This window comes from Heloderma suspectum, chromosome 3 (assembly GCF_057233095.1).
Source record: "Heloderma suspectum isolate Gila_16-S chromosome 3, 16-S_ref, whole genome shotgun sequence".
NCBI classification, from domain to species: Eukaryota; Metazoa; Chordata; class Lepidosauria; order Squamata; family Helodermatidae; genus Heloderma; species Heloderma suspectum.
Genome location: NC_139460.1, coordinates 97,638,061 through 97,664,604, shown reverse-complemented (window position 1 = coordinate 97,664,604; position 26,544 = coordinate 97,638,061). Strand labels below are relative to the sequence as shown.

The 26,544-nt window shown below is 44.7% G+C and overlaps 1 protein-coding gene across 1 annotated transcript in view; it reads right to left on the bottom strand.

Annotated features, from left to right (window-relative positions):
- The window catches only part of CFAP47 (cilia and flagella associated protein 47), a 410,934-nt gene extending 406,435 nt beyond the window's left edge, over positions 1-4,499 (bottom strand). Inside the window, exons 1-2 of the mRNA XM_084843965.1 lie at positions 4,240-4,499; positions 2,868-3,019 (exon numbers count right to left, since the gene is read on the bottom strand). Coding sequence (XP_084700091.1) covers positions 2,868-3,019; positions 4,240-4,473 — 386 coding nt within the window. The 5' untranslated portion in view covers positions 4,474-4,499. The remainder of the gene's footprint in view (positions 1-2,867; positions 3,020-4,239) is intronic.
- Between the last annotated feature and the right edge of the window lie 22,045 nt (positions 4,500-26,544).

Genomic DNA, 26,544 nt, shown 5'->3' with positions numbered 1-26,544 from the left:
TGGAATACTGTCATCTCCACTGGCTTTGTTGTTAGTAATGCTTCCTAAGGCCCACTTGACTTCACTGTCTAGGATGTCCGGCTCAAGTTCAGGGACCGCACTATCATGGCTATCAGGGACATTCAGATCTTTCCTGTATAGTTCTTCTGTGTATTCTTTCCACCTCTTCTTAATCTCATCTGCTTCTGTTAGGTCCCTGCCTTCTTTGTCCTTTATCATGCCCGTCTTTGCACAAAACGTTCCCTTGAGATCTCCGACTTTCTAGAAAAAATCTCTAGTCTTTCCCATTCTATTGTTTTCCTCGATTTCTTTGCATTGTTCATTTAAGAAGGCCTTCTTGTCTCCCCTTGCTATTCTCTGGAACTCTGCATTCAGTTGGACATATCTTCCCCTTTCTCCCTTGCTTTTCGCTTCCCTTCTTTCCTCAGCTACTTGTAAAGCCTCATCAGACAGCCACTTTGCTTTCTTGCATTTCTTTTTCTTTGGGATGGATTGTGTTGCTGCCTCCTGAACAATGTTACGGACCGCTATGGTCCCCTGGAGAAGGAAATGGCAACCCACTCCAGTATTCTTGCCAAGAAAACCCCATGGAACGTATCACAAGGCTCAAAGAGATGACGCCAGAAGATGAGACCCTCAGGTCGGAAGGTGTCCAATATACTACTGGGGAAAAGCAGAGGGTATTTCCAAGAAGTGCCAGAAAGAGTGAAGCGGCTGGGCCAAAGCCGAAAGGACACTCAGCAGTGGATGTGTCTGGTGGTGAAAAGAAAATCCGATGCTGTAAAGAACAATATTGTTTAGGAACGAATGTAAGGTCAATGAATCAAGGTAAGCTGGAGGTGGTCAAACATGAGATGGCAAGATTGAACATCGAGATCTTGGGAATCCGCGAACTAAAATGGACAAGCATGGGCGAATTTAATTCAGGTGACCATTATATCTACTACTGTAGGCAAGAATCCCTTAGAAGAAATGGAGTAGCACTCATAGTCAACAAAAGGGTGGGAAAAGCAGTACTGGGGTACAATCTCAAAAACGATAGAATGATCTCAATACGAATCCAAGGCAAACCATTCAACATCACAGTAATTCAAGTCTATGCTCCAACCACTGAGGCCGAAGAAGCTGAGGTTGATCGGTTCTATGAAGACCTACAACACCTTCTAGAACACCAAAAAAAGACCTCCTTTTCATCCTAGGGGATTGGAACGCTAAAGTAGGAAGTCAAGAAATCACCAGGATAATAGGCAAGCATGGCCTTGGTGTACAAAATGAGGCAGGACAAAGGCTAATAGAGTTTTGCCAAGAGAACACGCTGATCATAGCAAACACTCTTTTCCAACAGCACAAGAGGCGACTCTACACATGGACATCACCAGATGGTCAATATCGAAATCAGATGGATTATGTACTTTGCAGCCAAAGATGCAGAAGCTCTATACAGTCAGTCAAAACAAGACCTGGAGCTGACTGTGGCTCAGATCATGAGCTTCTTCTTGCAAAATTTCGGCTTAAATTGAAGAACGTAGGGAAAACCACTAAACCATTCAGGTATGACCTAAATCATATCCCTGATGAATATACAGTGGAGGTGAGGAATAGATTTAAGGGATTAGACCTGATAGAGTACCTGAGGAACTATGGACAGAGGTCCATAACATTGTTCAGGAGGCAGCAATTAAATCCATCCCAAAGAAAAAGAAATGCAAGAAAGCAAAGTGGCTGTCTGATGAAGCTTTACAAGATCTGGTTTACTTGTGTTTAAAACAAAACATTCAACACAATTCAATATACAATGAGTATGTCAGAATTTCTTAACAATTTTTATACTATTATACAAATTTCAATATAATGTGACCTCATGATGTCTGGTTTAAGAGACATTGGGTGCAATATAATGAGAATTAGACAAAGCTAAATCTCATCAAGATAAATAGGTTTTAGTCCGCAATTCTAAATACATTTCCTTGGGGGTAAGCCCCATTGACCTCAGTGAGATTTACTTCTTAAGTAAACATGGATAGGATCACATTACAAATCATGACTTATTCTTGATTGTGCCCATTATATATAGCAGCCTTGGTTGCTACCTAATATTTTTGAAGTAGTGAACTAAATAGAAGGATAACCTAAGAGCAAAGCATCACAAATTGAGTCCTAAATATGCATTCATACACTGCCCTTATATATTTCACTATGGAGCTAAATAAATAACATGGAAAAGATTAAGAATTAGGGAGCAGCCCTATCTGGATTGATGGTCGCCTCCGAGCCCAAGGTCGACCGCCTATCCAGTGCAGGACAGGAGGAGTGGTGAGGAGCAGATCTCCTCCTCGCTCCCCCTGCCCTGCTTTCACAGCTAGACAGCCAATTTCGGCTGTCTAGCTTCAGGACCTCAGAGCACAGGAAGCAGTGGCCAGACCACACATAGGATGTGTTGTACCGATATTTCCAAACTCCCTGCCCCAGCCTGCCCTCAGGAATGCCTCATTTTCACCATTCCACACTGTTCTTCCGAGTGCGGAGCACAAGGCCGATCCACGTTGCCTACGAGGCAGCGTGGGAGGGGTGGGAGTTGGTTCTCCAGGAACCGACCTATCCTATAGCTGTCTAGCCACTGACTAGCAGCCATAGGACTGCGTCCTTTAGCAATTAACATAATTTGTAGGTTGGCTCCTCAGGCCACTTCCCGCATAACAATTTTAAGGCACAGGAGTAATGTAGGGGAAACTTCACATTATTTTAAATCATAACATGCCTGCCAAGGAACCTGTCAGTCTTGTAAGCCAATTGTTTAAAAAATAAATGCATTATTATCAAAAGATGTAATAAATCAGTAGAACTACGTATATGTTGAAATGCCATACCCTATTAGAGGAATCTCAACTATCTTTTTTCCTACATGAAGAAGTAGCCTATCCTGAAGGTCTTTCTCAGTGTCAGGATGATATTCCATGGTGGCTGTTATGTGAAGACCAGAAGCAAGAGGTTTCTTTGGATTTTCCACGATTAGCCTGAACTGCAAAACAATGACCAAATAATTCGGTTCTCAATTCAACAAATTAAGGGCACAATCCTCTGCAAGTTTAGACAGAAAAAAAAATCTGGCTGGGGAATGCTGGGAGTTGTAGGACTGCATTCTGTCTAAATATGCAGAGGATTGCACCCTAAATCATTTTATTTCACCATGAGAATATTCATGCCCATCTGATAAATATTAACAAGTGATGGGCTTTGATTGGAACTACTACTCAGCAAGTTCCCAGTGGTAAATAAAAGTGTTCTCTTTTTTAAAAAAAAATGTTTTAAGTTGCAAAGTTTACATTACTATGAACTTGGGGTTTTGTTTGTTTTGGCAATAACAGATGCAATAAAGGGGAATGGAGGGGGAAGGAATTGCACTGGGGACATAGCAAATAAATAGGAGCCTCAGAAATAGGGGTGGGAAACTAAGTACAATATTGATGGGGCAGGTCACCTCCTGCAACCTCACTCCACAGTATCAGAAGACAGAAATGCTGCATCTGGTTTTATGTACATAGTAAAGAAATACCCAATGAAAAAGAGCATCGCTGGGTGTTTCTTTGCAACAAAAACCAAACAACTATACATGTATCACCTTTGCGTTATAACTTTGTTCTTTGAATTTTTGTTTCAGTGTTGTCATCCTTCCTACTGGTATCAGTCCCATTCCAGATTGCAGCCAGGGATGTCTCTAACCTAAATAAATCTGGAAGAATCAAAACCAGTCCCAAATGTACAGGGAAGATGCTGTGAAGTGACAACCACGGCCATTTAGTGTCTTTTGCGTTTCTTTTTAAATTATGCCCGGGGCAGGGCAGTCAAGGGCAAGGAAGGGTGTGCGTGCAAAACACATGCCTGTTGCCAAGTGTGAACCTGCTTAGGACTCGGTTTACTACAACCTCCCCCAACCTGGTGGCCGGCAGATATGTTGGACTGCGACTCTCATCACCCCCAGCCAGCATGGCCAATAGCTGAGGATGATGGGAGTTGTCGTCCAATATATCAGCAGACCACCAGATTTGGGAAGGCTGCTTTACTGGAACAGAACAAGCCCCGTTTGGCCACGCCCCAAACGGAGAAGCAGATCTTCCTGGCAGAAAGGGAGGGGGCTTACGTTGGGGAGGGGGCTTACATAAAGGGCTGTTTTCAAGGGGAAGAGGCGGGAAGCCCGTCTCCCCCACTGACGCCAACCCCCCACGCCGCCCCCCGTCCCACCTGAGGCAGTTCAGGAGGAACAAAGTGAAGGACGCAGCTCTGAGCCCGCAGGTTCTGGACGCTCAACAGCGCCCGATAGCATCCTCCGGGCACCGCGTCCGCGAAGCGCAGCTCGGGCGGCGTAATGCGCACTCCGGCCACGTCCCAGGAGGCCGCGGCGAGCTCCATCGCCCCTCCGCAACCGCCGCCGCCGTTCCCCCAGGCACTCACGCGAGCCCCTGGCCCAGTCAGCATCCAGCGCGGAGCGTCCTGGTCTCCAAGGAGACGCCAACTTCCTTCCGTGCGCAGGAGCTTGGGAGCGGTCGCCTGGCAACGGCCCCGACGCTCTGCTCGTAGGCGGGGCGCCCAGCGGAAATTCCGAACCGACGAAAGACATTCAAGCGCACGCGCAGAGAGGTGCGGCTCTTGTTTCCGAGGGGTTGCTGAGGTGGCGGAGGAGTAAGGCAGGAGCTGCGGGGATAACAAAAACGCCTTTGCCGGGCTGTTGTTGTCGTCTTAGTTATCCTACCATTCTCCTTTCTCGCACCAAGATGAGAGTCAGATTCCTAAAAAGGCTGCGCTGCGTCTGTTCACGACAAACAAGCGAAAGCAGCCACGCATGCTTATAGAGGGGAATGCTGCGACTTGTAGGATTTTTTTTTCCCCTGTCTAAAACAGGCATAGGATCGCCCCCTTAAAAGTGTATTCTTGCCCTGCTGAAATCTATGGGATTTACTTCCGAGTAAATTCGGTTTAGGATCAAATGCACTGAAACGCAACCAATCTCATCTGGAGCCATTGCGTGGCGGGTAGAATGTTGGACTCAAACCAAGGAAACCCAAATTCAAACCGTAGCTCCGCCATGAATGTCATCGGGTGACAATGAGCCAGTCAGAGATAGTCTAACCCACCTCCTGAGTTTTGTATACTGATAACATTGTGTGTGTCGTCCCCCCCGCCCCCCCCCCCGTACTTGGGAGAATGTATTAAATTAATAATTATTTGTTACATTGGGAAATGGCCAGAGCTCAGGGGAAGAGCACGTGCTTTGCATGCAAAAGGGCCCTGGTTCAATCCCTGTAATCTCCAGATAGGGTTGGGAAAGACTCCTGTCTAAAACCCTGGAGAGCTGCAACTAGTCGGTGACTGGGTTCAGACAACACAATAACCCACGCTCAAGGGTTGAGTGTGGATTGTCATTGAATCATGGGTTGCTGAAAAGTGGGTTACATCATCTGAACCCAGCCGTGCTAACAAACTATGAATAGAACCCATGGTTTCATAGACTCATAGAATCAGGGTTAGAAGGGGTCTACAAGGCCATCAAGTCCAACCCCCTGCTCAGTGCAGGAAGCCTGATTCCCAGGCGGTCTCCCATCCAAGTACTAACCAGGGCAGACCCTGCTTAGCTTCTGAGATCAGACCAGATCGGGCACATCCAGCCCTTTGCTCTGTTGTTGGGTTGTAAACTGTGGGCTGTTTGTGGTTGACAAACCATGGTTTGTTGTTATGGCTGGGTTCTGACCACATCACCCACATTTCAACAACCCACAGTACAACGACAACCCATACTCAACCCTTGAATGTGGGTTATCATGTTGTCTGAACCCAGCCAGTAAACTGTGACAAAACTGAACTTGATGGATCAGTGGTCTGACTTGGTATAAGGTAGCTTCCTTTTGTCCTGTGCATGTTGATTTTGAAGTTAAGTCTTGCCGAGTTCAGAGGTTTTACCCTTACCTTAGGTAAATATAGATGGCTTGTGATCCCATGCGTGCATATTTGGAAGTTACCAACACTGAAACTGTGGAAACTACTTTGGACCATAGGCTTGGGCTGTAATTGTGCCATGACCTTTTTTCATCAGATGCCGAGTGTAGGCCAAGTTTGAAAACTCCCTCTGCCCACCTGCCCTGAATCTTAACATTCAGTAGTTGAATGCCTTTTTTTCTTTGGTTAAAAACTGGATAGGCATTTAAGTGTACAGTGTGAGGTAGCTGAAGGGGAAGCCACATAATAATTCTTTAATATCAGAAAGTCTGCATGACAACCGACACTGAAATATGAGTTTACTAAGATGCAGGATATATGTATAACAGTGCCACCTGCTGACTTTTACCTAACATGCAATAGCTATGTGCTTTGGCTGTGACAGGCTATAAATCAGGGATTTTCACATTGTTCTTTTGAGAAACCTTGGGAAACTTTCTGAGGTTTCAGAAACAGGTCTTTTTCCATCTGCTTCTTAAATTTATTTTTCAACTGGAGGTGACCAGAATTGAATCTGGGACCTTTGGGAACCTCTGAGCTACGGTTACTGCTCTTACTCTTTTCTTGAACAATATTTTGTCAAATACCTGTAAGTAGACATACAGGTATGCTCTTCTAAAAGCTCTTACCTATTAAGTATAAATCCACGGTGTGCATGCTTAGGTGTAGAACAATAAAGCTGCAATCCTATGTACACTTACTTGGGCATAAGCACCATTTAACTTTCTGGGACTTACTTGTGAGTAAACATCCATAAGTTGTGAGTGGGATAGTACATGGAAATATTGTGTTCCTATTGGTTTCACTGGCAGCTCACTGGTGTTAACGGACTGGGAACCTCACCCCTCTTTGGAGAGATTTGTTTATTTGTGATATTTATATACCACTACATATAATAAAATCCCTAAGCAGTTTACATATAAATATTAAAATCACATTTAAAATACATTATTAAAAACAATTCCAATTACAATAAGAGAAATACAAGGAGCAGTAAGAGTATGTTTAATTAAATTACAAGCTGGGGAAAGCCTGGGTGAACAAGTGCGTTTTCAGGTGTTTGAAAGATGCCACATTTCTGCCTCTCAAACTGCATTGGGGGGGGGTTTTTTCCAAAGGGTGGGCACCACTACCAAGAAGGCCTACTTTTAAGGTATTGCATGGAAACATAATGTTAATTTTGGAATGCCCAGTAAAGCCTCCCCTGACGGTTTTAAAGGTCAGCTGGATATATATAAGGGAAGGCAGTCTGCTAGATATCCTGGTTCCAAGTTGTTTAGGGCTTTGTATGACAATAAAGTAACCTTGAACACAGCTCAGTAACTAAAAGGCAAACCAGTGCAGTTCTTTTAACACAGATCTTATTTGAGCATAGTTGGGTGTCCCAGTGAGCACCCTAGCTGCTGTATTCTACACTAGCTGCACTTCAGAACTAGGCACAACGGCAGCCCCAAATAGAACACATTATACCAGCCTAATTGTGAGGTTACCAGTGCATTGATCACCATGGCTAGGCTATCCCTATCCAACAATGGGTGTAGCTGATGAACCAACCAAAGTTGGTAATGGGCGCTCTGAGCCACTGTGGTCACTTGAGCCTCCAGTGACAAAGATGGATTCACGAGCACCCCCACACTATGTACCTGCTCCTTCAGAGGATGTGCAATCCCATGCAGAACAGGCAAACAGCACAATTCCCAGACCTGGGAACCGCCAACCCATAGGGTCTGTCTTATTGGGATTCTGCTTCAGTTTATTAGCCCTCATCCAAGCCATAACTATATAACTGGAGCTGAGGCGCAGTCACCCACTGCTATTCTCTGGAACTGACCCTGCAAGTACAAGTCAAAGCATTGTAGAACAGTGCCTCCAACTCACAGACGTGGTCTAAGAAGATACCGCAGTCAACAGTATCAAAAGCCACTGAGAGATCAAGAATAAGTAATAGGGTCATGCTCCCACTGTCCCTCTCCTGAACAAGGTCATCCATTAGGGTGACCAAGGCCAATTCTGTCCCCAAACCAGGCCTGAATCCAGACTGGAATGGATCCAGATAATCAGTTTCATTCAAGAGTGCCTGCAGCTGGGACACTACCACTCTCTTGAGCACCTTACTCAGGAACGGAGTGTTTGTGACCAGACGATAGTTAGCTTAGAACTTAGGATCCAGTGAGGGTATTTTCAGTAGGGGTCACACCACTACTTCAAGGCAGTAGGAACCACACCATCACACAATGATGCATTCACCACTCCCCTGATCCATCTGATCAATCCCCCACAGCTAATTCGAATAAGCGATGAAGGGCAAGGGTTGAGAGAACATGTGGTCGGTCGCAGGAATGCAAGCCTCTTGTCCACATCCTCAGGCTCCAAAAAACTGAAATTGATCCCACAAAACGGGATAAGATGATGCGCTGGACACCTTAACAGACACTGCATCAACAGCAGTGTTCAAGTCAGCAGGAAGGTAAATGGTTTTATCCATGAAGTGTCTTGCAAACTCATCACAGTGGGCCTCCAAAGTTTCTAGTACTGGGTTTCCTGGGTATGATAAAAGCAACCCGCAAATCACTCAGAAAAGCTCAGCTGGACAGCTATTGAAGAATGCATTGGAGGTGGCAGAATAAGCTTTCTTTGCTTCCTTCACTGCCACATAGCAGGCATTATGCATTCTTACACATGTGCGATCACCTTCATGATGAGTCTCATGCCACTTATGCTCCAGCCGTCTTCTGACCTGTTTATTGTCTGGAGCCCCCCCCCCCCCCCAGTAAGCCAGGGAGCCTTCTGAGCTCCACAACACAGAAGAGGGAGCTCAGGAGCAATCGTGTCAATGGTCCGTCGCACCTCGCCATTCCATAATGTGACCAGGGCCTCAACAGAATTGCTGGCTCTGGCTACTGAAAAATCCCCCAGGAACTGCTCAGATTCCAAAAGTGTCTGGGGGTAAGCCATCTTAATATATCCCCCACTCTTGCAGGAAGTGACTGGCACCGTGAGACAAATTTCACCAGGAAGTGGTCTGACCATGACAACAGTGATTTCTGCCCCTATATTTTATAGAGAATAGATAGCTTCTGTCCATTTATTAAGTGCTGTAGGTGAAAGCATCAGAAAGTAATGGAGTTAATGTTAAAAGTGAAGGCAAAAAAGCCAGTGTAGTGTAGCAGCTAGAGTGTTGGACTGGGAGTCGGGAGATCTGGGTTCTAATTGCCACTTGGCCAAGGAAGCTCACTGGGTGACTTTGGGCCAGTCACAGACTCTCAGCCCAACCTACCTCACAGGGCTGTTGTTGTGAGGATAAAATGGAGAGGAGGATAATGTAAGCCACCTTGGGTTCCTTGGAGGAGAAAAAAGGCAGGATATAAATGCAATCAAACAATCAATCAAAAAGACTACAGAGGAGAAATATTGTCAAATTTGTGGAACAAAATGCATATATGATATGAAAATTGTTCACCAAAGCCAACATAAACAAATTTTCACCTTTTAACCTGCCTCTTCTTAAAATGGTAATACTTGTTTCGTTTTGGAAGACTGAGGTCCTTAAGAGGGAAAGCCTTTGAAATTTTGAAAGCATTTGCTGTCACCCAAGCACAAATTATTTTGAGTGTGTCTGCAGACAACTGAACTGAATTCACACAAACACAAAAGATAATGATGAACACCGTACTACTACTTTTCAGGCTGTCTTATCTTTCCTAGCTCTGCTGACTTTCATATGGTTCTCGGGAAATGCATTCTTTGTTTCAGTTACAATTCTCTCTGTGTCAGATGAATTCCATCTATATACCTTTCCTTCCGTAAATCACTTTAGCTTCCCATTTCTGTCAAGATCACGTCCTTTTCTTACTGTTAAGTTGTTCTGTATCTTCTGCTTTGATTCACCTTGTCTCCCATCTTTTTATTATTATTTATTTGTCTGACTCAGGGTTCTCACTTTTTTATTATTATCTTTGACTGTCTTTACTCTTCGTTGCTTTCTCAATTTACCGCTTTCTTGCGTTCTGGATCTGGCATCTTTCAGATTCAGTTATTTTCTGCTTTCATTCTACTCCCTCCTCTTTTTTGCTCTTTCCCACATTGTCTGTATTTTTTAGTGACCTACAGTTGCAGGAAATCTGATCTGGACTTCGTAAATGTTTCCCTGCAGAGGATCCCAGGTTCACCTTACCATTTTCCTCTTCTGATCCCAAGTCCCTGCCTACTGCAGAAATACCATAGCAAACAGACCGGAGAATAAAGGTTCCCACTCAGGTCCATCTTACTAAGGTCCTGCACCAATGCTAATTGCTAAGGCATATGTTAGCAAAAGGGGATGATGTAAGATGGATGGCAAAGGTGGGGTCTATCACTTTCCCACACATAGCTCCTCCTCCTTTGCATCTTGAACACAAACCGGCCCATGCCTCAGGGGGCAAGTGGCCTTTCTGACCTATCAGTGCCGTGTCTGTCTTTTGAGTTCATATTTCTTAGCTGGAAGTAATAAAAGTTTTTCATACATCCTTGTTTAGGATTATTAGTGGATTCTCACTTTCATTATTTACATAACTTATTTACTGATTTTCAATGGCTGTTTACAAAGTGGTTTACTACATAAAATCATAAATAATAAATGAAACTAATTGTTACAAGTTTTGTGCCAAGAACGCTACCTGTTCATCCCACAAATAGAGAGAGAAGGTAGAGACATCCTTTGCTTTAAATGTATGTATAAGTAATAAGACACTTTAACAGCACTGAGGCATACATTAATCCCATGTGCCTTGAGGAATAACAGTCCTTCAAGAAAAACAAACAAGCTTTCTTCAGTGTCTTCCAAATACGCAAAACTGAAATCCCCACACTCTCTCTTTGTAAGTGGGACTTGAAGTAGGCATTCAGGAGGAATGGGCTCTGCCAGGGAGAAATTAATGAACAGGCGTCTCTGCCTCTGGCCTGTCTTCCTTGCGCCTTTCGCGCTACATGTGGGTTGCTGTTTCTTTTGGTGGTGGACTCTGTGGCTTCCGCCCCTTCTCCCACCTCCACCTCCTCCTGGCAAAGGGCCCATTTATCTAACTGGAGCTGGAAGCACCACGCTGCTGCCTCATCCTCTCACCTTCTCCCACTGCCAGCAACTACAGCTGTTCATCAAGCCCACCTACTCAGGAGTCTGACTTTTGCAGGGCTGAATGCAGCTTGACTCAACTCAGAAGCCTGCTGTTCTAAAGGTAAGGAGTAATAAGTGGCCGCAGGAAAGAGGCAGCCCTGCTTTTTCCTACTACATGAATCAAATTAAAACTAAAAACAAAACCAGTAAAATCAAGTGTTGCAGGATTTTACCCTTCTGCCAGGCTCGGCCAGAGAACAGATACCAACTTTTGTCTGAGCAGACGTCTCCTACCAGAACACCACAGTGTGGTGCAGTCAAGAGTTGCCAACGTGGCCCCTCAGGACTGGACCCAGAACAATAAGCAACTTTGGTATTTATACAAATAAGTAAACAGCACATGATGTAAGCTTTGGTCAGTATTTGGTGCAGTGCTGAGTCAAGGGGCTACCAAATTCCTTCAAAGGAAGTTTTCTGGTTTCTAGAGACAAGGGGCCTGCTAGGCATTGTGACTCACGTGCAGTAAGTTGCACAGTCCTCGAGCACTAATTCAGTCACTACATCCTTTTGTCTACGTGACTCTGGGCACCTCAGCAACGCATTCCCATGCTAACAACGCAAGTGATATTTTCCCATTTAATCTGTAACAAACAACCCAAGGAGGAGACAGACTAAACTCGGTCCTCAGCTTCCAATCTCCTACCTTGATTTGGAAAGTATGATTCTCAAAAGGCTGGTGGAATACAAATGTATCAGGTTCCAGAAAGAGACTAGGCTAAGTGAGCTTCCTGCGGGGAAGGAGTACCCTTTAACAGGTGGGATGCTGGATAATAGGAACAATTCCGTATGCTTCCAGATACTAGGGGGTGATAGAGAATGTCCTATAGTTTGATCAATTCCTCTTCCTTCATCTTCCTTCCTTTTGCCTCTGCAACAAGCGCCATGCAGTCTCTCCAGAGAGGAAAGCGGTAACCATATCTCCTGCCTTTGTTCGCTTACACTCACCCACCCAGCTTTAGGGGTTGCTTGTAGTTAAACAGTGTTAGATAGCCTTCTCTGACGATGTGTATAAAAGCACTAATAAAGTAAGTTGGAACTTCTTTTAAACTGGCTCTAGCCTGAATTTATTGCCTCCAGTACTAAATGCTGTGTTGCCGCACATTCTCTGTAGCTTTATACTACAGAGCGGTAAGTCACACCAGACTTTCCAACATGGGCAACTACTGAAAAGATTATCTTCAAGTAGGTGCTGAACTCCTGGCATATAGAAGGGGAAGAAATGGAGGCAGTGACAGATTTTATTTTCTTGGGCTCCAAGATCACCGCAGACGGTGACTGTAGCCATGAAATTAAAAGATGCTTGCTCCTTGGGAGGAAAGCTATGGCAAACCTAGACAGCATAGTAAGAAGCAGAGACATCACCTTGCCGACAAAGGTCCATCTAATCAAAGCTATGGTTTTCCCAGTAGTAACGTATGGCTGTGAGAGAGCTGGACTATAAGGAAGGCTGAGCATCGAAGAATCGATGCTTTCAAACTGTGGTGCTGGAGAAGACTCTTACGAGTCCCCTGGACTGCGAGGAGGTCAAATCAGTCAATCCTAAAGGAAATCAACCCTGAGTGCTCATTGGAAGGACAGATACTGAAGCTGAAGCTCAAATATTTTGGCCACCTAATGCGAAGAGAAAACTCTCTGGAAAAGACCCTGATGCTGGGAAAGATTGAAGGCAAAAGGAGAAGGGGATGGCAGAGGATGAGATGGCTAGATAGCATCACCAATGCAATGAATATGAACTTGAGCACACTCCAGGGGAGAGCGGAGGACAGGAAGGCCTGGCATGCTATGGTCCATGGGGTCACGAAGAGTCGGACACGACTTAATGACTGAACAACAACAACAACAACAAGATGCTGAACAGGATATGTAAAAATGTTCACCATTCACCTAAACAGGAATTCACAAAAGATGGATTCTTAGCAGAGTCTCATTGGCAGACCTTAAAACGTAGGGGGTGGGGAACAAGAAGAATATGGGAGAAGATGCTCCCTGAGATTCCCCATACCATTTATAGGCCAGAAACAGCACTTAACAATAGTATAATCTGAAAGCTGCAAAGATATGCATGATAGTGGCCAGGGCTCTTAAGTTCCATTAGCAGTCGTAGCAGGCAAAGCATCTTAAGCTTAAAAAATATACTACAGGTCACATCTGCTACCTTGAACCCAGCACTGCTTATCAAGGAGAATGCAGTCCTATCTAGAATAGGCATTTCCACAGCCAACCAGTCTGAGTCCCCTAATATTATCAACTCTAGACTGAGCTTAATTCATTCACTCTCATCCAGTCTATTACTGATGCCAGGTTGTTTGGGGATGTTGCTGCTTGACCGCGGTCTAATGAAAAGGAGAAATACATACATTACAACTTGTATATGCCAATTCATATGGCCTGTGCAGTTTATTATGCAATGTAATTTAGGGTGCAATCCTATCGCCGCTAACAGCAGCTAGACACTGATAGGATAGGTCGGTTCCCAGAGAACTGACCCCCAACCACTCCCGCGCCACCTCGTAGGCAACACGGATTGGCCCTGTGCTCCCGCTCAGAAGAGCAACGTGGAGTGGCGAAAACAGGGCGTTCTCAGGGGCAGGGCAGGGTGGGGAGGTCGGAAATGCCAGTACGACACATCCTATGTGTCATCCAGCCGCCGCTTCCTGCACTCCAAGCTCCCAAAGCTAGACAGCTGAAATCGGCTGTCTAGCCTTGAAAGCAGGGCAGGGGGAGCAATGAGGAGATCTGCTCCTCACCACTCCTCTTGCCCTACACTGGATAAGCCATTGCCCCTGGGCTTGGAGGCGACCGTCGAGCCAGATAAGATTGCTCCCTTACTCAAGTTACTCAAGAAAGATACAGTGATCATCCTGAACTGCATATATAAAGCAAAAATGTCAATGTATTCTTCTATCAAAGATTCTTTAGAATTTATTTTAAACTCTTGATGATTGAAGAAGAATGCAAGTGGTGAAATTGGAGGTTTTAGCTGCTAAGCCCACTTTTTTCATAAGAACGTACTGGCCATTATGTAAGGATGGCCAATCTGGTACATGCAGTTAAGGATGGGTGAGTCTAAATGGAATCATTCTAGTTGAGAAACTTAGTTCCTAGCTTTTTCATCCTTCCCAGTGGGAGATGGAAGACTAGACCAACTGGATCAACTGTAAGAGATGATAGCTTTATAATAAAGCTTCAAATTTGCATGTCCAAAATTTCTTTTCCACCCAGTGAATTGTTTTGTTTTAGCAAAATGTTGGGTTGTTCCATATAAAGTTGTTCAAAACAGTCTGTTGGTTCTGTACCAGTTCATCACAGAGATAAAGCCTGAAATAGGTAATTGAAGTTTAGGGAGCAGAACCATTTTGCCAAACAGATTACATGTTTTCCGCTGCTGAATCTGCTTTTCACATAACTGATGAGGAATATGATCCTTTTGATCAGATCCGAATTGTTTTCAGTTAAGTGAGCTCCTAGGTATTTTGAAGCTCCCTTGATCCAAGAGAACCTGGCAGAGTTGTTTATACTCTCCAACATCTATGGGAATATATTTAAGCCCATCAGTTCAACCACTTCATAATTTACCCAGAAGCCTGTGACACATGTTTGTTTCCTATTCTTTTTGTATTTAACTGAGAGCACTGTAAGTATTTGAGATGGGTTCATTTGTACCAGTAATAGAATGAAAACTGCTTTTTCAATTCTTAGAAGATAATATAATTTTGTCCTAATTTACTAGGCCTAAATGTGTGCACGCAAATGCATGCACACACACACACTCACTCAATAACTGACCTCTGATTCAGACTTGTTTTTAAAAGCAATGACAAACACTGACTTGCTGTTTTCCCGTTATCATTCAATAAAATGTGAGCTTTCCTTATCTAATTTGCTACAGCTATAAAGTGTTTTAAAGCATGTTGCACACAGAGAAGCATTAGAGATCGTAACCACATCCATCCTGAGTTGTCTCACTCAGCCAGTGGAATGGTGAGCATTTTTACACATGGCTTCTCTCACAATATGGAGGCCATGGATGCGCAGTCTCCAGCTTGTGAGCCTAATCCAGCCTGTGGAGGTTGTCCACCCAGCCTGCAGAGGCTTGGACTCCCTCTATGAGCCACTCCCCTTCCCTAAGCCCCACCTCCTGGCCTGGAAACTATCAGGGGCTTTGGGGTGAGGTGGGGAGCACAATCCCCTCGTTATTTCTAATCTGTGGTCAGAGATAACCAATAAATTCCCCTCTCCCCCAAGGGGATTCCCATGGGGGAGCAGCAGCTGTGCGCTCATCCAGTGCTTGCAGTAGCTCCTATGAATGCCAATTGAGTGGCCTCGAGGGGAGGGGGAAGGACAACTGAAGCTGGCCCCCTGGCTGGCTCGGTTTCACCTGCCCATGTCCTCTCCCCAGTGGGAACAGGTGTGTGGCAGGCAACACCCCCAGCTGTTGTACTATGTGGATAATCCACCCAGAGTGTCAGTCAGGGGTGACTTCACTGCATGTGAGTCTTTCCCAATGGGAGAGCCACATGCACAGTGAAGCTGGTTCCTGGCCGATGCTTTAAAGTGCCTTGTTTCTTTGTTCCTTTTTCATGGATTCTCATGATCACACAGCAATACATTCAGTAACATTTGATTTCAGGCTCATGATAGTGTGAAGCAAGAACAAGCACAGATTGCTCAGGGATAGCAGGAGCATGATCCACAATGGCAAACATTTATAATCATTGTGATCATGGTGTTGGCTTTCATACATGTATTGTGATTACATATTTTACAAATATTTCTCCCGTAGCGTTACTTCTCACTAAACAGGTAAAAGTGCCAACCACTTGGGAGTAGTCTGGGGCATTCAGTCGAATAATATTAAAGGTACTAGTTAATTTCACAGTCATTCCTTTGAATTTCTTGGAAAGAAAATCCAGAGTGGTTGGCTCAGAGAGATCAAATGCCTGAAAAATTAAATTCTTAAAAGACAAGACTCAGCTGTAACAAAGCAGGCACGCTCAAGTGAGACAGAACTGACTAGACAAGCTGTTAATAATACGGATGTTTCAACTCTACATCGAGTTTTTCTTTTAGCATCAAAATCAATTTAACTAAGTAGAGTCAATGTTTTCACTCCAGTAACTAAAAATCACATTGACTCTATGTATTAAAAGAAATGTTATCACTTACACAATATTATATTATGAACAAAATATATGAAACTTTGGTGTACTTGTGCTAACTTTTGTTACAAGCTACTAAATGTAGCACATCCATAGTTACTAAAGATTTTACCACATCGTTTTGGTTTCTCACTATTTATGTCTATAACCACAATTGTAATACATTGGTTTATAGTTTAGCCTTGCTCTTCAGTTTATCAAGGTCCTCTCCCTAGGCCCTCAAAGGCCATGATGTAATATATAGTTATGCAGTATTTTATTTTCAGCTTGAAATAATAAATGTTTCCAAAGTGGTAGATGAAAAGACAGTCAGGCAGACCGATGTCCTTTCAGCTTCTCATTGGCCCTGCGCCTGGAGCTTTACACAGTAAAGCACATCAAGCCAGATTATCACTAGTGGGGGAGGACAGAACGATATACATGTGTCTCTGGCCAGCTCCCACTGATTGACAGCAGCAGCCTACAGGGTTTTAGTTCCTGAGCTGCTCTACAGTAAGCTGCGGGAGCAGGCTATCTGAACAGCAAGAACTTGGCATTTCAGCAGAAATAAAGAGCCATTGTTGACTCATCCCATTTTTTAAAAAAACTTTGCCAGTTGCAGGCATGAATGCATATGTATTACCCTGGAAGGTATATATTTGAATTTGTGTGGAGCTACAACTTGGACAGGGGGGCGGGGTGAGTAGAGCGCTGGAACCCTTCTCTCATGTAGAATGTACAACTACTGTAAGACAAGCCCAACCAGTCAAATTAACCAGTCTGTGTTGCGGAATCCAAGAACCCCCTGATCTGAGGCTGATCTAAGCTTCCAAGTTCAACCATGGATGATGTCAGTGCAGACGTAACAACAAACCATGGTTAATGGATATGGACAGATCAGGAGCTTCATGTAGGGAGGGAAGCCTGATCCCATGGCCTATTCCTAATCATTTAAAGATGATTATTGGTTGGGGAGTGTTACAAACATTGGTTGGCTAGTGTTGTGAACTGCCCAGGGAGCTTCAGTTGTCGGGCGGTATAGAAATGTAATCAGTCAATCAATAAATTACACTATCCCACAGTCTGGCTGAAGCAAGTTTCAAAATCATAGCTTGGGTCAACATACAAACACAACATACAAACACAAGGTAGATAAAAACCTGGTTTGTACGATTTCTCCTTTGTCTACTTCCATATAATAAATTAGTATATTAGATATTAATTAGTATATTAAAGATCACGTTTATGAGAACAGAATTGAAATAGTGGTTGGCTATTTTATTTGGGCTGTAAACACACAATATTCCTATATCTAAACCCAAACAGCTAGCTTGCCAGCTTCTGTAACACAATCCTTTTTTTGTTATTCAAACACTATAAGCCGCTAACCATCTGTAATGAGTATAGTAGAGCAGGAGGAGCCTTTATATACACAACACATGGAATCTCCTGTTGCAGGATCTATTAGATACCCGGTTTCAGCAAGATTGAACTGTTCTTCATCTCTATTCAGGCTCTCTTAATTCAAGCTACACCTCAGGGAAGAACTCACTGAACACCAAATATGTTATTTTAGCTTCACCTTCTCTTATCTGTCTCTAACACTTGTGGCCTATAAGTTATAACCCTTAATTAAACCTAACTCCTACAGGAGAGAAATTAATCCCTGGGAGTCCATAGTAGGGCACTGATATATTTTCTTGTAATAATGATTCATGCTCTCTTGGGGAGATGCTATTTAGTGCACTAATTACTCAGTGATTGGGAAATCAGACAACAGTGGGAAGCATCCGGGCAATATAAGAAGCAGAACCATAGCAAATTGCCACATACAGAATTGGATGGAATTAATTTATAGGGGTGGGAGATGTTATAAAATGAGCTGATGACAACCTAATTACTGCTGGAAAGGATATAAATGTTATTTCAGTAACAACATAAACAAAGTAGGAGGATAGCTTGATAGGGTCTTGGGATCTTAATGAAGTTGTCCAAAAATACGGTGAGCATCTACAAAATTCACACAAACATTCACACAAGACAATAGGGCATAGCACAAAGAAACGGCAAGTATCATGACATAGTGGCTCTCTTCACACCTAGCATTTTATCCCACTACAAACCGGTCCTTTTGATTCTGGATCCTTTCCGGGATTTAGACTGGCCCTGTATACGGGCATCTCTCATAGCACTTCCCTCTGCTCTATACCTTTTCATGGCTGGGTGGAGCTGCACGGAAAAATCAGGACAGACTGACTGCTGGCCCCTTGCCCCCTCCCCTCCACCAATCACTGGTTCCTGTAACATGATTGATGGCTCCGCCCATCCCTCCACTCCGCAGCAGGTGGAAAGTTGGAAGCCCTTCTAGTGACCAGGATAGTGAGCTATGGGAACTGATCCCCTGTCCCCCGCCTTCATTTTCTCCCCCTCACACACACACTGTTGTTGCTCTTCCCCCTTATTCTGGCTTCCCAATGACCCTGTAAGGTAGGCTAGTAGAACAGATAGCAGCTGGCTTGCTTCCCAATCGTACGGATGTTTTCATAGGCATGAGTAAAGTCCATTCAATGGCTGTATGCACATACATGCCAACCCTTCTTCCATGCTGTCCTAGATGGTTGCCACTCAGAAGACCTTGTGGCAATGATTGCAGAGGTTTGCTGTAGGTAGGAGGGAGTACTATGAAAAACTACGTCAGCATTACTGCCTTATCTAAAACAACTCCACACACAAAAAAGAAACCATTAAAAATGGCCATTCTAAACTCTGCATTATGAATTTATTCAGGGGAGAAAAGCCACTTTCAATACCCATTTAAATCCTAACTGTCAAGTCTTTCTCCTGCATGGCTGAGAAGGTAGACTCCCCCATCCACCCTGGGAGGAAAAAGGCTCAACAATCTGGTGAGCAAAAGGGAGAAGAAACAGTCAGTGACGTCAATGGGAGGGGGAGGTTCAAAGTAAATGCATTGAAGAGGATGGGACACCTTAAGACTGCTACTCTAAGTAGGCTTACAATGCACTCCTATGCATGCCTACTCAGAAGCAAGCCACACAGATTTCAGTGACACTTACTCCCCGGAAAGGAAAGGGTCAGGAGTATATATGAATACTCCACAGCCTGAGTTCCACTTCACAATACAATCTACAAGTCAGTTCAGCAAAACTCCATCTTCATAGAATCATAGAATAGTAGGGTTGGAAGGGGCCTACAAGGCCATCGAGTCCAACCCCCTGCTCAATGCAGGAATCCAAGTCAGAGCATCTCTGACAGATGGCTGTCCAGCCTCATCTTGAATGCCTCCAGTGTGGGAGAGCCCACCACCTCCCTAGGTCATTGGTTCCATTGTCCTATTGCTCTTACAGTCAGGAAGGTTTTCCTGATGTTCAGCCAGAATCTGGCTTCCTGTAACTTGAGCCCATTATTCCGTGTCCTGCACTCTGGGATGATCAAGAAGAGATCCTGGCCTTCTTCTCTGTGACACCTTTCAAGTACTTGAACAGCGCTATCATATCTCCCCTCAGTCTTCTCTTCTCAAGGCTAAACATGCCCAGTTCTTTCAGTCTCTCTTCATAGGGCTTTGTTTCCAGTCCTCTGATCATCTTTGTTGCCCTCCTCTGAACCCTCTCCAGTTTGTCTGCATCCTTCTTAAAGTGTGGTGCCCAGAACTGGACACAGTACTCCAGATGAGGCCTAACCAGTGCTGAGTAGAGGGGAACTAGTACTTCCCGGGATTTGGAAGCTATGCTTGTATTAATGCAGCCAAAAGAGCATTTGCCTTTTTTGCAGCCACATCACATTGTTGGCTCATATTCAGCTTGTGATCGACAACAATTCCAAGATCTTTCTCGCTTGTAGTGTTGTTGAGCCACGTATCCCCCATCTTGTAACTGTGCATTTGGTTTCTTTTTCCTAGGTGCAGAACTTGGCATTTATCCCTATTAAATGTCATTCTGTTGTTTTCTGCCCAGCACTCCAGTCTGTCCAGATCACTTTGAATTTTGTTTCTGTCTTCCACAGTATTAGCTATCCCGCCCAATTCGGTGTCATCTGCAAATCTGATCAGCATTCCCTGCACCTCCTCCTCCAAGTCATTAATAAAAAAGTTGAAGAGCACTGGGCCCAAGACTGAGCCCTGCGTTACCCCGCTCGTTACCTCTCCCCAGTTTGAGAAGGTCCCATTGATAAGCACTCTTTGAGTCCGATTCTGTAGCCAGCTGTGGATCCACCGGATCATTGTTTCATCTAGCCCACTTTGAGCTAGTTTGCTCATCAGGAGATCATGGGGCACTTTGTCGAAAGCTTTGCTGAAGTCGAGGTATATGATGTCTACAGCATTCCCACGGTCTACAAGGGAGGAGACTTGATCAAAAAATGAGATCAGATTTGTCTGGCAGGACTTGTTTTTGACAAATCCATGTTGGCTTCGAGTAATCATGGCATTGTTTTCAAGGTGCTTCCAGATGGATTGCTTTATCATCTGCTCCAGAATTTTCCCTGGGATTGATGTCAGACTGACTGGTCTGTAGTTCCCAGGTTCCTCCTTTTTACCCTTTTTGAAGATAGGGACAACATTAGCCCTCCTCCAGTCATCTGGCACTTCCCCCGTCCTCCATGATTTCTCAAAGAGAATAGACAGCGGTTCTGAGAGTTCTTCTGCCAGTTCCTTTATGACTCTAGGATGCAGTTCATCTGGCCCTGGAGGTTTGAACTCATTCAAAGTAATGAGGTGTTCCTTGACCACATGCCTATCGATCTCAAGCTGCAATCCTGCCCCTTCAGCCTGCACTTCGCCTTTGCCAGGGGGGTCATAGACCCTCTTTTGGGAGAAGACTGAGCCAAAGTAGGAATTGAGCACCTCTGCCTTTTCTTTGTCATCTGTTATCATTTTGCCATCCTTATTTAATAGCTGAACAACCATTTCTTTCCTCTGCCTTTTACTATGCACGTAGCTGAAGAAAGCCTTTTTGTTGTTTTTAGCATCCCTTGCTAACCTCAGCTCGTTCTCAGCTTTAGCCTTCCTGACGCCATCCCTGCAATCCTGTGCTACCTGTCTGTACTCTTCCTTTGTTACTTGGCCTTCTTTCCACTTCCTACATGTGTCCTTTTTTGTTTTCAGGTCATCCCTAAGCTTTTTGTGAAGCCACATTGGCTTCTTCTGTTGTCTTCCACCTTTTCTTCTTGTTGGAATTGTTTGTGATTGTGCCTTGAGACTTTCCTTTTTTAAAAGCTCCCACCCATCTTGGACTCCTTTTCTCATTAGCGTCGCTTGCCATGGGACCTTACTGATCATTGTTCTGAGTTTATTAAAATCAGCTTTCCTAAAATCCAGGGTACGTGTTTGACTACACTCGGCTTTTGCTTCCCTTAGAACCAAGAACTCCAGTGCAACATGGTCGCTTTCCCCCAGAGTTCCTGTAACTGCTACTTTATCCACTAAGTCATCTCTGTTGGTTAGGATCAAGTCAAGGATAGCTGATCCTCTAGTTCCTTCCTCTACATTCTGTAGGAGGAAGTTATCCGCCACACAAGTCAGGAATTTCCTGGAGGGGCCATGTTTTGCAGAATTTGCCTCCCAACAAATATCAGGGAAATTGAAGTCCCCCATTACTACCACATCATGCTTCCTTGAAACATTGGCTATTTGCTTTTCAAAAGTTTCATCCTCGTCTTCTCCTTGGTTGGGTGGCCGGTAGTAGACTCTGACCACCAGGTTCCTTTTATTCTTTGCTCCATTTGTTTTGATCTAGATGATCTCAATGGGGCTATCAAGCTCCTCCTCCTGTATTTCTGTGCAGAGATATGTATTTTTCACATATAGTGCAACCCCACCTCCCTTTCTGTTCCTCCTGTTCTTTTTGAACAAGTTATATCCTTCAATTGCTGTATTCCAGTCATGAGAGTCATCCCACCAAGTCTCAGTTATCTATCAGCACTATCAGAGCTGTTCTCTCCATTGCAGTGCATGCGTCTACATCCATTGTTACCCCCAACATTACATCTCCCTTCCCCATAGGATTCAGTTTAAAGCCCTCCTGATGATGTTCTTCATGCTGTGGCCAAACACATTCTTCCCATCCTTTGTGACGTGCAACCTGTCCCTTGCCAACAGCCCATCTTCCAGGAAGTATAGCCCATGGTCCCAAAATCCAAAGCTCTCTCGTTGGCACCACCTTTGTAGCCAGTCATTCATGCGGAGTATTTTTCATTCCCTTTCTATCCCTCTTCTAACTACTGGAAGGATGGATGAGAAAACTGTCTGGGCCCCAAAGTTCTTGAGTTTCCTTCCCAAAGCTTCAAAGTCTGACGTGATCTCTTCATAGCTCTGCTTGGCGGTATCATTTGTTCCCACATGGATGAGAAGAAAGGGATACCTGTCAGTGGGCTTCATGAGTGCAGGCAACCTTTCAGTCACATCTCTAATTCGTCCTCCCGGGAGACAACATACCTGGCGAGTCCACGGGTCTTCGCGACATACTTGGGTCTCGATCCCATGCAGCAAGGAGTCTCCCACTACCACCACTCTTCTCTTCTTGTTGTTGTAGGCCTGGGTTTCATCGCCTCTGTTTGACTGACCTTCAGCCTCTTGCTCACTCTCATGCAGGTTCCCCTGTAATTCTTCCTCTGCAGGCTGTCCTCCAGTCTCATCCGCAAGTACCTGGAATCGGTTCCACAGCTCCACTGCTTCCACTGGCGCAGAGTGGCATCTAGTTCTTCTTCTCCTAACTGTCACCCTTTTCCAAGGAGTATCCTCTACTCCATTTGTCTTCACCTCAGCATTTCCCACTGCCTCATCTTGCTGTTGCTCTTCAAGCTTCTGGTCTTCCCTTTGCTGCTGTAGTTCCCCCATTCTGTCCAAGAAGTCTTCGTGTTCTCTTATTCCCTGGAGGGTCAACAGTCGCCGCTCCAGTCCACTTACTTTTTCTTCCAGCAGCTAGGAATGGCAGAGAATTCCGCCACGGATCTCGGGGAGGCCGAATGCCAGTGCATTCAGAACGGCGTGCTACCCCCCCCCCCCGCGGATCCCCCGGGACGAGACTTACCTGGGGCGGATCTTCTGGGTGGTGGCAGCTCCGGCGGCTTTAGCGGCAGCTGGTCTTCCGACCGGCTGCCACCACCATTTGCAGTTTTGGGGGGGGGGGTTTACACACACATGATAGGTTACGTAAGTTTTTACGTACCCTAAAACGTCTGGGTAAAAAAAAGGGGGGAAAAAGCGTACGCAAATGGCAGCAGCTATGGCCACCACCATTTGCGTTCCTTATTTTGGGCTGTCTTAGTCTACGTAAATAATTACGTAAACTAAGACGGTGAAAATAGGGGGAACGCGGTTTGTTTGTTTGTTTTTCCCCAGAGCCCTCCGCGGCTGGAAATCCGGCTGCAGACGGCTCTGGCCTGGCTGGGCCTGGCCGGCTGCTCCATGGAGCAGCTGCAGAGCACAGCCGGCCGCGGAGGATTCTGGGGGGGAGGAACGGAGCGCCTCCCCCCCATCCAGGATTCCGGGGGGAGGGACAGAACGCCTCCCCCCCCCACCATCAACATAATCCGCGAACAGGTAAGTGATTTTCGTACATCCCTACCAGCAGCGTGATCAACTTGCACTTGTTGCAGGTGTAGGCCATGTTATTCTCAGGCAAGAAAACAAACATTGCACACACCTTGCAGATCACCACCACTGGAGAGTCTATCTTTTATCTTTTAATATAGATTTTCTTCCTGTTGAAGTTAGAACTGACACTGGCCTCTAAACAGTTTGAGGATTGTAGCAGTAAAGCACAAGGTTTGTGGAGACAGAGAAGATGTCCCTGTGCCTTTTAAAAAACAAGTACAGCCTTATGGCCAATGAGTTTACTCAGAAGTAAGCATTGCTGTGTTCAGGGGGATTCAGAGAAGCATTTGGGATGGTTAACCACTTTACACTTCAAGTCTGTGCATGTCTACTCAAAAGTAAGCCCTACTAATGTCAATGAGACTTAACGGTCACCTGAAGCGTGGTCAGTGACCTGCCCCCCCCACTGATTTGTTGTCATGGCAATGCTATTCAACACTGCCCAGCAACACCCCAGCACACACCCACACAAAGCAGGACAAAGTGCTAAAGGGGAACTACACAGGGAGGAAATGGTGATTTCAATCGCAAGCACAGAAAATGCCGGGTTTCCCTCATTCTCAGATAACAAGGGAAGAGGGAGGGGAAGTTGTGAGATAGCAGCAGGAGAGCACCGGTGTCATTTAAAGTTCCCAGGAAAACGAGTGATTAAAGAAGAATGATTGCGCTAAAAAAACACACACACACATGACGTGATAGGCTACATAAATCTTTACGTAGCCTATCATAGCTGGGTGGGTTAAAAAAAACAACAACAATCCGCGTACGCAAATGGCGGCGGCTACGGCCACCGCCATTTGCATTCCTTATTTTTGGCCGTTTTAGCCTACGTAAATCTTTACGTAGACTATGACGGCGAAAATAAAGGGGAACGCAAATAGCATAGCGGGCACTATTTGCGTCCCTTTTTGATTCGCCGTTTTAGCCTACATAAATCTTTACGTAGGCTAAAACGGCGAATCAAAAAGGGACGCAAATAGCGCCCGCTACGCTATTTGCGTTCCTCTTTATTTTCGCCGTCATAGTCTACGTAAATATTTACGTAGATTCAGACGGCCAAAAATAAGGAACGCAAATGGCGGCGGTCGTAGCCGCCGCCATTTGCATACGCGGCTGGGTTTTTTTTTCTCCCAGAACCCTCCGCAGCCAGAAATCCGGCTGCAGACGGCTCTGGGCTGGGCTGAGCCTGGCTGGCTGCTCCACAGAGTTGCCGCGGAGCACAGCCGGCCATCGAGGATTCCAGGGGGGAGGAACGGATTCCCTCCCCCCCCCCGTCCAGGATTACGGAGGGAGGGACGGAACACCTCCCCCCCACCATCAACATAATCCGCGAAAGGTAAGTCACTTTCGTACATCCCTACGCAGAACCCACCCTGACGGAAACCCCTGTCATGCGGCCTCTGGTTCCACCTGGGTCTTGTTCTCCATATTCGACCGATCTGCTTTGGAAGGGAGGTGAGGTGGCACAACAGACTCCAGTACCGTAGGCCAGCTGTATAAATCGGGACCATCTGTTGACCAGGCAGCTGCTATCAGGAGCAGGAGCTATAAGCCTGTGGTCCTTTGTACTCATTCGATGAATGCACAAAGGGGCTTTAGAGGCTCTTGCATCTAGGAAAACATGAAAGATGATGTTCCACTAAGATGCAGTACTTTTACTACACAAGTTTTATTTGACTGTGTTTCTAAAGTCCTTTTCATAAATCAATCACTCCTGCATCACACTGGATACTGTTGTACTGTTGTTGTTCTTTGAAGTATCTCACTGCATTATGCAATTCTTCGTGCACTTATAGATTTGCTTCCTTGATCTCTGCCCAAATATTTAGAAGTTCAGAAACATATCAAAAAAGCATCACAAGCAAGGTCACAGCTTTTCAAACACCCTTTTGCACTGCAGCACAAACAGCTTTTAAAATGTGGTGGGAGACTTACAAAACAGTTTGAATATGGCAGAGAAGCTATAAAAAGAGTCAATCACGCTGGTGTATGCAAGCCTACTGGGTGTGCCTGATGGGGCTTTCTGAATTGCAGCTAATATAACAGTTGAAATTATGGTTTTCTATGTTTAGACCTTTTAAAAACACATAGCAAGTATGATTACTTAGAGATAGCATAACTTATACTGTACACATTACATTTTTAACATTAACAAATAAATATTTAGAAATAGTGTATGTTTGCTAATTAGTTTAATAAAGAATCACAAGAATATCTTGTGTGTGCACATATTGTTAGGACAGAATTTCTCACTTTGTCCACAGTCTTTCTACTTGTATAAGAGCCAAATGTCTATTGACTGCAATTCTCATATTTGCAACTAGATCTGTTAGGTTTGCTCATACTGAAGACAATTCCAGTGACATTTGGATGCTAAATGCATTTATTTCAAGGTTTTATTGATCTTGCAGTAAGCTTGGAATCTTATATCAGGGAGAAAGTCAGTCCAGAGGTGACCTGGTAGGGTAAGCTGTACATTATGGAAGATGTTTGTGTGTGTCTTTTGCTTCTGAAGCAATTGTGGAGAGATGTAATGATAAAAAAAAGCAAATCAGTCAACTAGTAGGAAAAGGGACCTCACTTTCTCTGATTTACCAAGATTATATTTTAAAAATCAAAACACTTGCCACAATACTAAGGTGTGTGTGTGTGTGTGTGTG